Genomic DNA, 14,365 nt, shown 5'->3' with positions numbered 1-14,365 from the left:
CAAAACAAGTAGTGATTAGACATTTATATACCTCACAAAGCGATCACTCCAAAAAAATATGGAATGCTCCACGAATTTGCATGTCATCCTTGCACGGGGGCCATGCTAATCTCTGTATCCTTCCAATTTTAGTCTATGTGCTGCCTAAGTGAGCACAAAATGGGTATGTTATAGCGTTGATTCAGCACTTATACTTTTCAGTTGTTCAGTGCGGATTGACATTAATAACCCAAAGATGGGAAGATAAATGGCATGAGAGACTTGCCAATTAAAAACTGTTACTTTTAAACTCTTGTAATTATTTGGCTTGTGTGACTGGGAGGTGGTGGGTATGTGTTTGCTGCTAACTTTAAACTTGCAATGCAGGGAGGGTTTTTGCATTCCTTTGTTTTCCTCATCTGTACTATTAAGTACTCCCCTGGCCTTTTACCGCCTCTTACATGGTTTTTCATTTAATTCAGCAAATGTTACTGAGCAGTTCCTGCATGTAAGGCGTTGTGCTGGATGCTGGGAATATGGTGTTGTGAACAAGGCAGGTACAATGGCTGCCCCTGTTGGATTAAGGTTCTAGAGAAACAGAAGCCGAAAAGCCTGAGAACCGAGAGCATGGAGGTCTGGAAGAGTCAATTCTCCCTTCCTCCTCTTTTTTGTTCTATTCAGGCCCTCCACCTTAGGGAAGGTGATCTTCTTTACTAAGTCTATCATTCAGATGCTAATCATCTTGATACAAATCCTAGTCTCCAGGGACACCTTCACAGACACACCCCAAAATGATGGCTTACCTGAGTGCCCAGCATCCCTTAGCCTAGTCAGGTTGACACACAAAATGAACCATCACATCTATCAAGTTAATAGTCTGAATGGGAGAACCAAAATAAATAAATTTTGTTGTTGTTGTTATTGCCCTAGTCATAGCAATGGAACATATTTGGGTGTTTTAATCGGAACTGCATACTCATGATAATTATAGTGATTTATTGTTCTTGGAAGTCCTTAGGTTTCATAACGATACTTAAAATGTTTTATTTTGTAATTTCTAAGATACTGCCATTTTATAGAGATTTTTCAGAAAAAGGAGACCCCTAGCTTCAAATCTTTAGCTGTGATGTAGCACTTAGAATTAGTCCTCATGTCCTTGTCATTCCTTCCCCTACTCCCAGTTTCCATATTGCATACTCATGCCAAAGCTATCCCTTAAAATATTGATTCGATTATACTCCAGTCACACTCTATTGATAGTTCCCACCAGTTCTTTATAGAATTTAAAGCTCTTTAGCCTGCCATTTAAGAGTAAAACGTAGCCCGAAGCTATCAGCCACCTTGGCACTCCTGTCTATAGGTCTGTTCTTGCCCCTGCCTAGTGTGCCCCTTTCTACCTTCTCTTTTAAAATACTGTCCATCCTTCGGGATCTGGCCTGTAGCAGACCATTTTCATAAGGCTTCTTTGGACAAATTTAGTTCTCTTTACCTTTCGCTTTCCTGAATTCTGTTAATGTTTGTTCTGTAAGATGACTTGTGAATATGTCATCTTATACTTTTGCTTTTTATGTGTGTCTTAATTCTTTTTTTAACTAGTTTTAGTTCGAATATGCGTTTACGGGAAAGGAAATGAGAACAGAGATGGATCTTGCCTTACCATCTTCTTCAGACCTTAAGGTATATTTTTGGAAGCTCTAAGAAGGTAATGGTGGTTTTATAAATTGTGAACTTATTCTTCAGCCTACTTCCTTGATTGGTCAGGCAATACCCAAAGTCTAAAGGCATTGATCTGAGTTTCTAGGCTGAAAGCATCTAGGAGGTGGAGAATAGGAGTGAGATTTTCATGTTGGTATGTTTCAGATTGTCTACAAACTTAAATGATCTCAGAATCTTGTTGCCTATGTTTTGTAAAGACTTTTTAAACAGTAAGCTCTAGCCTACCAAGCTACAGAGACACCAAAGTAACAGCACCTGAATATTGTATTGTCAAGGGGTTAGATTGTGGATACCGGCAATAGTCAGTGGCTGTGGAAATTCTGTGAGATGGGAGACCAATGTGGGATGGGCTCCTGAAGGGAGATTTCTTTGGCATCTCGGTATTAGGACATTGGGATTGCAAATAGAGAGTTAGAAGCTCTCAGAATAGAAGTGGGAAGCATGGAAGGCAGTGAAGGCAGAAAGTGAATAAGTAGAATTTGGGTAAGTAGAAGACTGTTCTGGCGCCTAGTCTGTGTGTAGTAATGTCTGAATGAGTTAGACAGGTGGAAAGCAGAGGGGGAGGATATGAGGTGTTAGCTTTAAGTAAGAAAAGCTCTATGTGCCTCGAAACCAAAAGGAAGTATGAAAGAAACACCTGTCACTTAGGTTTAAGGAGTTACAGTACTAATCTCTACACGGCGGAAAGTCCTAATTATTTTAGAAGTGCATGGTTGCTCCATGGGGGAAATGCCTTGGAGACATTTATATTTTAGCTGTTTTTATGGGCTATTTATCTTTATTTTAAGAATAGTGGATATGCCCTATACCCATACAATTCAGCAAGAAGGAGAACAATGCCCAACAAAAGGGGCAGCCGGTTTTCTCAGTTGGTTAGAGCATGGTGCTTTTAACAGGGTCGCTGGTTTGTTCCCCGCATGGGTCACTGTGGGCTGTGCCCTCCACAACTGGAGTGAGGCAGCTGCTTGACTTGGAGCTGCTGGGTCCTGGAAAAACACACTTAAAAAAAAAATTCTTTTTTTAAATGCCCAATAAAAAAATTTTTTTTAAGTGTGTTTTCAAATTCATCTAACTCTTTCAGCTTTCTAATTATTATGGGAGTATTGTGTTAAAGGTTTACTTTGCAGATGACTTTTCAAAAAATGCTTTATGAAATCATGTAATTACATGAAAATAATGAAGTATGAATTTGTGCCTTTTACATTTCAAGTTTGTATTTGAGCTTAGTCGGGTGGTTGTAAAATTTGCTTGTTCATTGTAGTTTTGTTAGAGAGCCACTGGTGCAGACCTGCTGGTGTGGAGATAAGAGGTGGTCTTATGAGAGTTGATTTATGCTTTCCCTGGTGCTTTTTTCTTACTGCGTTAGCTCTTTCTGGATTTGGTGTTCTTGTATACAATCATTCCTTTTTCTTTAAAGCTTAGATAAATTAGATCTATATTAAAAAGATGCTGTAACTCTTAGTATTGGATATTTGTAACAGCAAGAACTGATTTTGAAGTTGCTGACAGCTCCCTAGCACAGGTTTGCCTCTGCAGTTAAGTAATAGAAGAGCAAAAGGGAAGGAAAATAGGATAAAGAAAAGGAAAGCATAACCCATTCAGTTTGTTCATCGTTTACCTTTTAATATTATTTGTTTTATCCACCTCTTCCCATTTCTCCATTGTAAGCTTTTCTTTCAAGTAAACGTTTAAATAAATGTGAAGAATGTTGAATTCTCATATGGAAAGTAAAAGATGGAAGAGGGAATATTAATAGCGTCCTTGTGCAGCAGGTCCTTGAATAACCTTTTGTTCAATGTTGTTTCATTATGACATTGATTAGATGTTGTAACTCTTATTTATATCTTGTTTATTATAGCCTATGGTAAAATTGGTTTCATTATATGTCATTTTGCTTAATTAACTTAAAGTCACAGAACCTGTGTTAAGTCACGGTTTTAGGTATAATAAGGACAGACCAGCTCTGCCATTGGCCCATCTCTATTGCTTTTCTTAGGCTCATGAGCAAGATCTCTGGAAAGTTAACCAGAAACTTGCTCCATCAAGCTACTTTTGTCTGCAAAGAGGATGTGAAACGAATTCCTTTTTGTGAGTTTGATGGCAGTTTTTCATGTATCATGTTTGCAGAGTAGTTTTTAAGAACAGTAGAAGCAAAAGTGTGAAAAGGAACATGAACGTTTTAAGCCTAGTCCTCTTAGGATCTTTTACTCTCCAGATAAGTTTTTAGGGAGCATATTCATTATATCTGCACATGGGACCCACACCTATGTAGTTGACTTTGCATTTTCTAGAAAATAGAATTATCAAAATATTAAATAACCATATTCTAGTTTTAATCTTGATTTTTCTCTTAAGTAACTGACATATCAGCAAAACAACATATTAGAGCAAAATTTTTAAAAAGAAATAGCACTGTTTCCCACTAGACTGATACTTAATGCTTTTGACAGATTTTTTAAAAGCCTTTTCCCCCCATTGAATATTTTAAAACCACAAACTTTAAAAATATGGTAGACCTTGGTATCAGTTCTTACTGTACTTAACAAGGAAATGACTTCAGTCTAGCTTTAAAATAAGTTGCTTTTGCTTTGTTGCTGTTGTTTTCTAAGTTTAAATATTCACAGATCTCTTTTCAAGAAGAATTTATAATCTAGATAAGTTGTAAAAATGGTGTGTATTTTTAGGGCAAGTGTTCTTACCAGAATTACAGGCATATAGAAACTTGAAATCATTAATTGCAGTGATTCCCAGGCCTTGGAATCTCAGAAATGAGCAGTAGATACCCCTTGAGTTATTGAGGACAGAGTGTATATCCACAGTAATACAGCATGGGATAGTGAAAACATGATTCCTAGCAAAAGCAAAGGTCGGTTGTGTGGCAATACTGGTTATTTTCTGTAATCTGAAACTAAGCAAAAATGTGATTCCTTAAAAAAAAAAAGCACAAGTAATTATTGATTAAATGCAACTTGCTGGGAAATGGGACAGGAGATATAATAAAAGGGATCTTTGCTTTCTGAAATGTTTTGGAATGACTGATATGCAGTCTTCTCATTTCTTTAATTAGGTAGTAAGACGGGGTGAGATTAAGGACCTTGCCTAAGGTCACATGAGTCAGTGGCAGATGGGTATAAAATTCACATTTCCTAATAAGAGGAATGTTAAGGCTGCCAGGCAAGCCCTGTCTTAATAGGACAGTGGGGTCATTTGACATAAAAAAAAAAAAGTCTCCTTACCATTGTTTTGTGTTGGGCAATGTAATCAGTCAATGGATTCATCATCTGAACCAGAGAGGGAAAACTTTTTCTTCAGGTTTATCAGCTTTTCATAATGCCTTGCCTTTTCCTTTCCCCCTTTTATTTTGTTAGGTGGTATGGTCAGGAAAAAGACTACAACGTGCTAGTCATGGACCTTCTTGGACCCAGCCTCGAAGACCTCTTCAATTTCTGTTCAAGAAGGTTCACCATGAAAACTGTACTTATGTTAGCTGACCAGGTATGTGAAATTTTGATGAGAATTAAAACTGAGAATACGACTGTTCACCACCATTAACTGCAGTTTAAATGTTTATAAACCTGTGCGTCACTGTTTAACCTTAGGAAAGATAAAATAGTAGGGTGTACTCATTCAAGTGAACCACTCTGGTATGACTTGTAGATGTTTCCCTATGGTTATAGGACAGAAACATTATATTACTTTATTACTCACCTATAAACTAGTAGTTTTCAAGCTGCTCTGCGAGATGGAGTGTATTTGTTTTAGTGTTGAATATAGCAGGTTTCCTTACAAGGTTTTGTGTGAAGAAAGGGTTTCGAGTATATGTATGTAAGTATAAATATGCACATACATATTGAAATTTTGGTTAAATTAAGCAAGTTGAATGCTATGTATTATGTGTGGAACGATTAGGAAAGCTGTAGTTTTGAGGAAAATAAGGTACTGAAATAAGGAAGAATTTTTGACCAAGTTGATGTTTTTTGAAGTAATGGATTCTCAGCCATTGGTAACATTTAAGCAAAACCAGGGAAATTTTGGAGATGTCATGAATTCAATTCATGCATTGGCTGGCGGTTAGATTAAATTGTTTTAAAGCCAGAGCTTAGATTTTTTGATCTTGAGAAAATTAGTTTTAAAGAATTTAAAGATGGAATGGGGACAGGAACAAGCCTTGAGAAAACAGATAATACAGTAAAAAGATAATAGGTGAGGGTTAAGTAACTTATTTTGATCAAGATACCTTTAATGTTGCAAAGTGTTGGAAACACTTCAAGTTAAACTCAATGTGTTTATAAAAATACTGTGGAAGAGAATAACATTTTGAAAATTTAGATTAGATATCATTAGGAAAGTACAGGAGGGCTGGCCCGGTGGCTCAGGCAGTTGGAGCTCCACGCTCCTAACTCCGAAGTCTGCTGGTTGCTGGTTCGATTCCCACATGGGCCAGTGGGCTCTCAACAACAAAGTTGCCAGTTCAACTCCTCAAGTCCTGTAAGGGATGGTGGGCTCCACCCCCTGCAACTAAGATTGAACACGGCACCTTGAGCTGAGCTGTGTCCCAGATGGCTCAGTTGGTTGGAGCGCAGGCTGTCAACTACAAGGTTACCGGTTCGACTCCCACAAGGGATGGTGGGCTGAGCTGCGCCCTCCACAACTAAGATTGAAAGGACAACAATTTGACTTGGAAAAAAGTCCTGGAAGTACACACTATTCCCCAATAAAGTCCTGTTCCCCTTCCCCAATAAAATCTTAAAAAAAGAAAGTACATGAGGTGGTAAACAGAACTGGCATTTGAGGTAGAATTTTAGGAAATATATGTTCAAAGGATTAGAAAGTAGTGCTCATTTTTTGTAGTCAGGACCTGCTTTTCCCTAAGCTGAACACAAAAACTCTGGGTGGCTCAAGCAAATATTAGCAAATGACAGTGTTCTATTTGTGGCACATTATGGACTCAACCATTAAAAAGTTAAAAATCTTTTAATATGTTTTAACGTGTGGGTGAATCCTAATAAAAGTTTATATTCTGTAGGCTCAGTAACACATAGGTATTCATACAGTGAACATTTATTTAGGGCCTGCTACTGTAATTAGCACTTTGGGATACAAAGAGTAAGAACTAGTTCCTTCCAAGAGCATAGAGTTTAGTAGAGAAAAATAGAAAAACACGATATTTACTGTTCTGTGATAGAAGTCTGTATTGGGTACATTGGTCACATAGGAGAAAGAATGTAATTCAGGGTTGCAGGAAAGCATTTGTTTAGGAGGTAACAACTAAGTCTTTTGCTCTGTAGATGATAGACCACACTTGAAGTCTATAGTTTGTGCCATTAATTATCTTTTGCCCAAGGTTTTCCCAGTGAATTTAATGATGGGTATTACTTAGCTAGCATAAATGTGTACATTGTGAGTCAAGTGTTTGTTTCACTTCCTTTAATGTACAAGTTGCTGCTGTACCTCAAGGTGGTATTTGGATATTGTATACATCTACTTTCTAGAGAGTATAAATAGTTTTTAAGCCAAAGATTACAGATTTGACTTCAAAAAACATTTGTCAAGATAAAGGAGTAAGATTTAGAATGTGTATATCCATGGTAAGGAAAGCTCTGGGAGAATGGGGACAAATGAAAAATTGAATCCTGACACATGCTACTGAGAAGAGCAAGAACATGGGTAGGAAAATAATGTTGGCAGTCTCTGAATATGGAAAACATTTCAAGTACACCTTCTAAGTATCTTAACAAAAAACAGGCGTATTTGATAATTTGAATATTAAAACTGTTTTGGAAGAGATACCATAAATAGTTAATAGACAAATTTTTAAAATGTAAATCTGTTTATGTAACAAATGACAGATAAAAGACTGTCTCTTGTGTACAAAGAATTTTGAAAAATTGACAGAGGGACAAGCCAAAAGGATATGGACAAAAAAGTATATATATATTGACATTTCATAGAATAATAAATCCAAATGGTCGGTAAAAATGAGCAGATTTCCAAACTAAGTATTATTAGGGAAGTACAGGTGAGGTCAGTACCTGTCAAATTGGCAAAATTTAGAAAGAACTAAGATCACTTTGCTAGTGGGAAAAACACTACTCTCAAGTAGTCCAGGAAAAACAAATTGGTATAGCCCATCAACATGAAAACTATATATACCCTTCAACCCAGCAACTCTCTCTATAATTGTGTGGGATTTATAGCCCATAGAAATAGAAGAACCAGTAGGTAGGATATATTTAAGTTTATTAATAGCATTATTGCTTACAGGGGGGAAATACTGGAAACAATGAGAGGACTGGGGGTTAGGGATGATTGGGGAAAATGTGTATCTATACCATAGAATATTTGTAGCCATTAAAAAGAATGCCAAGACCTATACCATTTGACTTGGCAGAATTTCCAAGAAAAACTTGTTAGAATGACATGTTTACTATTCAGTTTTTGATGCGATTATATAAGTGGAGAAAAAACATGGGCGAGTCCAAAAAACATGCAAAAAAGGAATATACACAACCCCATTTATATCAAAGTTATATGGTTATTTTGTATGCTACCAACGTCCATGAATGTTTGGGATATGTGTAGTTAAAAACAAATAAGCAAACAAGAATAAAATGAATAGAATGCTTCTATTTCAGTTTAAAACACTTAACAACTTATAGCTATATCTTTCAATTGGCCAACACCGCTTATTTCCAAGTATATGTGTGTCCGAGTTTATGTGTGTCTATATATGAGTGTGGAAATACATCCGGGTAATAATACCAGGCTATTTTAACATAAGTTACCTCAGGGGGAATAAGATTGGGAATGAAAAGTGATTATTTAGTTTTTACTTTATATAATTTATGACAACGGAAACAATTCTGAATTATTAGTTTTGCAATTTAGAAATTGCAAACACTAATTCTTCCTGTTAGGTTAGATGATGTCTTGTTTATAATTGTTAATATTGGAAGAACAAGTCAAAGGACATTAGGGGTTTATACTTGGATATATATCAGTCTAGAGATAAATGGAGAGCCTGGTTGCCCTTTCCATTTAATTTTGTCTAACACTGAACTCTAAAGTTATTAAAATACACCTGTGATCTTAAAAAAATAGTTGAGATATTAAAATAATTGAGAAATGTGTTGCTTTCTTTTATCACTTAATGCAAATCGCTTAACTCAATTATCTCTCTCCTTTTCTTTCCCCAGATGATCAGTAGAATTGAATATGTGCATACAAAGAATTTTATACACAGAGACATTAAACCAGATAACTTCCTAATGGGTATTGGGCGTCACTGTAATAAGGTTAGTCACATGTTCTTTGCATGAGAGAACAAAGTAAAACTCCAAGGATTGCTTTGGTAAACTTTCAGTCTTTAAAGAGTCATAGTACATTTAACTTGCTGTTGATAATTGCTTTAAAAGATTGTGCTAGCAGGATAATCCGCTAACTATTAATTTAGTAACTGGAACAAATTCTCTCCAATTTGCCCAACCAGGGTTAGTTATCTATATGGAAATAAAAATTTCCAAGGGCTTTATAATGAAATGTAATCATGTACATTATTTGACTGTTCAACAGTTTTATCTACTTTTCATTCATATGTGCTTGTGCCAGTGTGGGAACCACTGATCTATCTGTCACCATGGTGTTAACAATTGCTGACTGAGCATGGTTCATAATGAGAATTCTTCAGTCCTTGGATTTGTGTATTCAAAAGGATAACTTTTGGGCCTGTTTCAAAAATAGTTGACAGTTTCTTACTTGGGTGCCAAGTTGGGTGGGTTCTCCATCCTTCCTCGCCCTTTAAAGGAAAATATTAACAAGTGAAATGAGCATTCATACAACAAAATTAGTGTTCCTTGGGGTCTCAGAATGGATGAACTTGATGGGGTGATTGGGTTTTAGCTGGTGACGCATGATTACAGTTAGAAACTAATTGTGTTGAAATTTTTCCTGCAATGATTAGTTTTATTGAGTGAATTGCTTTATTTATCAATTCAATGTTGAGCTCGGGCAGACAGGCAGCATTGGCAATGCACTAAGCATATGATCTAATGATCTGATAGAAATTCTCAACTTCAGGACAACTTGGGGGCTTTTTGTTTTTTATGTTCTTTTGTTTTGTTTTGTTTTTGGAAGGAAGATTCCCATTTGTTTTTATAAACCATTAGGAAGCGTTTGGTGTTTTTAGGTCTAGCTATAAATGTTTACCTTTGTTTGCCTGTATGAATGCCAACTTGGAGCTACTGCCATTAGAACTGGTGTTACTTGTTAATGCGTGAGACATTAATGTTGGTCTGACCAAGTTTTAGGAAATTAAATTTTTTTTATTGAAAGCTGAGCTTTAATATTTACGAAATAAAGCTGTTCAAATATACGTATAACTTACCTTGTCATTCCCAAATTGCATCTTTTTCTTTCTTTTTTTTTTTTTTTTAAATATTATATAGCTTCTGTCTGTGAAGCACCCGGGTTCTTAATTGCTATTGCAAAACCTGGTAATTTAATTGGAAAAAAGTATTACTGATTTTAATTTTGGGAGCAGTTTTGTCAGTTTGACCCTAATCTTTTGGCCATTTCCCAGCCCTCTCCTTCCCATTTTTTTCCCCTGCTAAAGACCTATTATCCTCATGTGATCCCGTATTCTACATGTTGACATTGCAGCACAGTTTTTTCCTTAAAATTAAATGATGGCCTAGATAATAACTCTTTGCTTCCCTTTCCCCCCCTTAAAAATAGCTTGCTAATCACATAGTTGTGTCAGGAAGTCCAACTTGCTGGGTGATGGAAATCTTTTTATGATCGTGTGTCCTCTTTAGAGCTACTAAAAAGAGTATTGTGGAGCTGCTTGCTGTTACTCAGATTCAGAGAGTCCCTAGGGTGGAAGTGCAGTGTTTTACTTAACTAAGATTCAAATTCTAAATGTTGTTCTTGAACATTTTAGATTAGTGTTTTGTTTATGTAGTTGGTTTTTAGTGTTTTCTGTATTGTAGTTTGAAAAATGCCAGTTGTATGAGACTGGATTCTTTGGTCAGCTTGTTCCAATGGTTTTCTATTTGTGGGGAAAAACAGAATTTTGGGGGGCTTTTGAGGTTAAAAAAAAGTCAAATTTCTTACTTTGAAAATTGTTCTGAATTTGATATTTAGGAGTGGCCACTCCAATCTTAGTGAATTTGCTCATCTCTTCCAGTAATCCGCCCTGCATGCTTATGAAAATAAATTTTAAGGTGACTAAATGCCTTCTACCTCTTCCTTACTGAAGATTTTTTTTTCCCCTGTACAATCTTTTTTGGGGGAAGGGCAGATTGTGGTACCAAAGACTGCAGATCCAAATTCCCCATTTTTAATTAAAAAAATTAAAGAGCCAAATGTCACCATTTGCTATCCCTGTTTCAGACAGTGACACATTACAGTGGCATTAAAAACCTGAGTATTTTCCAGAATTCAAATGTTCTTGAGCATGTGATTCTTATTTGGAAAACTGAGAAGCTACAGTGCTTGGTGGAAGAAGGATGGCATTTGGCTACCCTGTTCTTTCTCTAATGCCTCGGTGTTGCCTGTCTGCGCCGGCCATTGTTGCAATGTAAGCAATACTGTTTGATGCACTGCCACCCTCTATTGTCTGTTTAGTGTTTAGAATCTCCAGTGGGGAAGAGGAAAAGAAGCATGACTGTTAGTACTTCTCAGGACCCATCTTTCTCAGGATTAAACCAGGTCTGAAACTGTCTCCTATTCCAACCTCAATCCCAAATTCATGTGCTTTTCTTTTTTTATTGTTTTATTTTGATTATTCTTGTTTTGTTTTGTTTTAATTCTGGAGAATGTAGATCTTATCTTGCTCAAGCACCTCTTATGTTGGCATTATTCAGACATACTTGGCAAACATATAACATTACTAAGATGTTTCTTTGTGGCTTTTGCTTAAACCTCTAAAGTTTAGAGAAAACCGAAATGAAAACAGGATTATATTTAGATCCCTGACATCCATACGAGGAAATATGTGAGTCAGTATTGAAATTCTTTACCTAATGGTAAACTTGAGTTAGACTGTTCAGGTTTTTAAAATGTATTTGGAGTTGCTGAACTCAATACATGAACTGTATCGAAATTTCAGTTGCACCGGTGCTGTGTGGTGAATATGTTCTGCCTCCTCTCTTCCGCTTTCCTAATGAACATCCGGTAAGTGGAGAGCAGATGGCAGACTAGTGCTTCTAGAATTGACTTACCTCTATCTGTGAGTTCTCTGAACTTAAAAGCATTATATGCTCTAGAACTAGAAGATATTTGCATTCTAACAGTATAACAATAACATAATTGAAGCACTTTTCGAGCAATTATCATTAGTAACAAATGCATAACCTGATTATTTCGTGTTTAGCAGGCCAGATAAACACCCTAATAATTTTCTAAGTTTTTTTTTTAACTGTAAGCAGAACTCTTCACGTTCTTTAACTTTTGTAGAAATTGGGTAGCTTTTTTAACTGGATGGCTTTTCAAACAAGGGAAAATAGTTGTTGTTTTTTTAATCAAAATTTAGGTACATAAATTTTGAAGCTCCAGAACAAATGAATTTTTATCAATTTAGAGAAGGAAGTATTGGCATGAGTAATTTAAAAAAAAGAAAAAGGTTGTGTTTGATATGTGAGCATACTTTGTAGTTCATTAATACCACATTGATCACTGAGTAATCCTTTAATACCACATTGATCACTGAGTAATCCTTTAATCTTTGTCCATACTGCTCAGCATAATTCTAGGGACCACCTTCTGCTGTTACAAAGGTTCAGAAATACAGATTCATTTTTATTCACAAAGAAATACCCACTGTGGTGACTAGATATTGGTTGGGGAGAGAGGGAGGGTGGTGGGTAATTAGGCACATTGTAAGGCAGTTCTGGTGCCCCTTTTTTACTTATCCATTCATTCACACATTTTGCTTGTATTTTGTAGCATAATCATTTAATACTCTCCATAAAATTTATTGAAATGTTTATATTCCCTACACACAGGTTAGCTGGGCTGTGAGGAAAAGTGATCTTGGAAGGATGGGGGGAGGAAGGTGGGCCCCTGGTTAGGAGAAAAAAAATGCTGCAAATACTAAAAGCTAAAATTGGCAGTAGTGTTTCTGAAGAAAATGCATTTAGTTATCCCAGTATATCCAACATTAACTCATTCCACATGCCTTTGAAGAATAGCCTGTATTCTTTAAAACGGGCACAAATTTTACTTCACAACATGTAATTAAAATCTACGGAAAAGCAGCTTGACCCACCAAAGAGATTAGGCCTCTCTGTGCACATGCAAACCTATAAAAATACATTATCTTACTGACGTCCCCGTTCGGTTCTACCTTTACATGTTTGCTGGTTCTTCTTTTACATATTTGCGGCTGTTTGATCATATCCTTGGTATCACATGGTTTCGTGTAACTACTTCCATTATATGTTTACATTCATTTTTAAATTCCAAACATAGAGAGTTATAAAGAGGCTTCATAGGTCCAGAAGATAATGAATTACCAAGAGATTTAAAAATTTTTTTATTTTGAATAGTTTTCCTTTCAGTTGTTTGCTCAAAATAGGATGTATACCTTTGGTTGGCAGTGACATTACTTTTCCTGACTTTAAGTTTTTATTAGAAGAGAAAAATTTTAATTGATTTATTTGCTTTATAGTATTTTGTTTTGATACTAAAGATTGAGATATTTAAGAAGATAGTGTTTGTATATATTTTTTGTTTTGTTAATTACATTTCATCCTTTCGAGTTGTGGAAGGAAAGAACTCTAATAAACACTTGAGTTTTTATAAAGCAGTCTTTTAGTTATGAGAAAGTGTCTGGTTATTGAATTGCAAATGGAGCGACTGAATGTAGATTTAGGCATGAATGAAGATGTCAGACATAATCGTGTCAGATGGTCCTGTTTTCTCCTCCACTTTGAAGTGCTAAAGGAAGCAATCCCAGAAAATATCCCTTAGAGACCCATGTCCTTATCACTTTTTATTCAAAACCCACATACTTTTTAGGGGTATTTTTGAAATACCTTGAAGCTCGATGTCCTGTTGTGTTTATTTTTCCCTTGGCTTATTTTCAATATTAATATGCAGAACTTAGGTCATAATTTTTGTTTTGTTTAACAAGTATATTTTGCTCATTTTGATATTTGTATTGAGCTGATACTCATACCAAGGGAAAGTGTGAGCTTTATTTCTCTTCTGTTTTATAACACTTTCTCATGTTCCTGTAACTCAGTTGGGAAGTAAGTTTCATCTTAGAAAGTTTTCATTATCCAATTACATTTTGCTAAAAATTTAATTTTCATTCTTTTATAGTAATAGACCAAGTATCACATTGTTAACATGGTTACAGAAGCACAAACCTCAGTCGGTGTCTTTTTCATCCAATGTATACCTAAGACTAGGTTAACAGTAGCCTGCCTGAAATAGGTGTTTGTCATCCTCCTAACAGGATCTTTTTCACCTAAATCAATAACTTGCATTTATTTAATTTAATTTATGGCACAAACTCAAACAGATTAGGTGTTCAGGTTTCCCAGCACATCACATTATAAACTGTGGCAGAAGGGACCCAATGAAAAGAAGAACTATACAATTTAGGCATAACCAGAAAACAATAGTCTATGGCTACGTTAGTGTAAGGGTACACAGACTTACTTTC

The 14,365-nt window shown here is 35.8% G+C and overlaps 1 protein-coding gene and 1 non-coding gene across 7 annotated transcripts in view; one reads left to right on the top strand and one right to left on the bottom strand.

Annotated features, from left to right (window-relative positions):
- The window catches only part of CSNK1A1 (casein kinase 1 alpha 1), a 44,012-nt gene that overhangs the window by 13,190 nt on the left and 16,457 nt on the right, over positions 1-14,365 (top strand). For 3 of the 6 annotated variants that reach the window (XM_019734333.3, XM_019734332.3, XM_019734331.3), the window contains exons 3-5: positions 5,064-5,190; positions 8,892-8,990; positions 11,320-11,403. In XM_019734333.3, the coding sequence (XP_019589892.1) occupies positions 5,064-5,190; positions 8,892-8,990; positions 11,320-11,403 (310 nt within the window). The remainder of the gene's footprint in view (positions 1-5,063; positions 5,191-8,891; positions 8,991-11,319; positions 11,404-14,365) is intronic. The other 3 variants (XM_019734338.3, XM_019734335.3, XM_019734334.3) reach the window with 1 other exon arrangement.
- Positions 53-156, bottom strand: LOC141567410 (U6 spliceosomal RNA). Its single transcript, XR_012489993.2, has one exon. It is a non-coding gene; the product is annotated as a U6 spliceosomal RNA (small nuclear RNA).

Source organism: Rhinolophus sinicus, chromosome 5, assembly GCF_057876585.1.
Source record: "Rhinolophus sinicus isolate RSI-liver-muscle chromosome 5, RSI-T2T, whole genome shotgun sequence".
Taxonomy (NCBI): Eukaryota; Metazoa; Chordata; class Mammalia; order Chiroptera; family Rhinolophidae; genus Rhinolophus; species Rhinolophus sinicus.
Note: the sequence above shows the minus strand (reverse complement) of the source record. Positions and strands in the feature narration are given on the sequence as shown.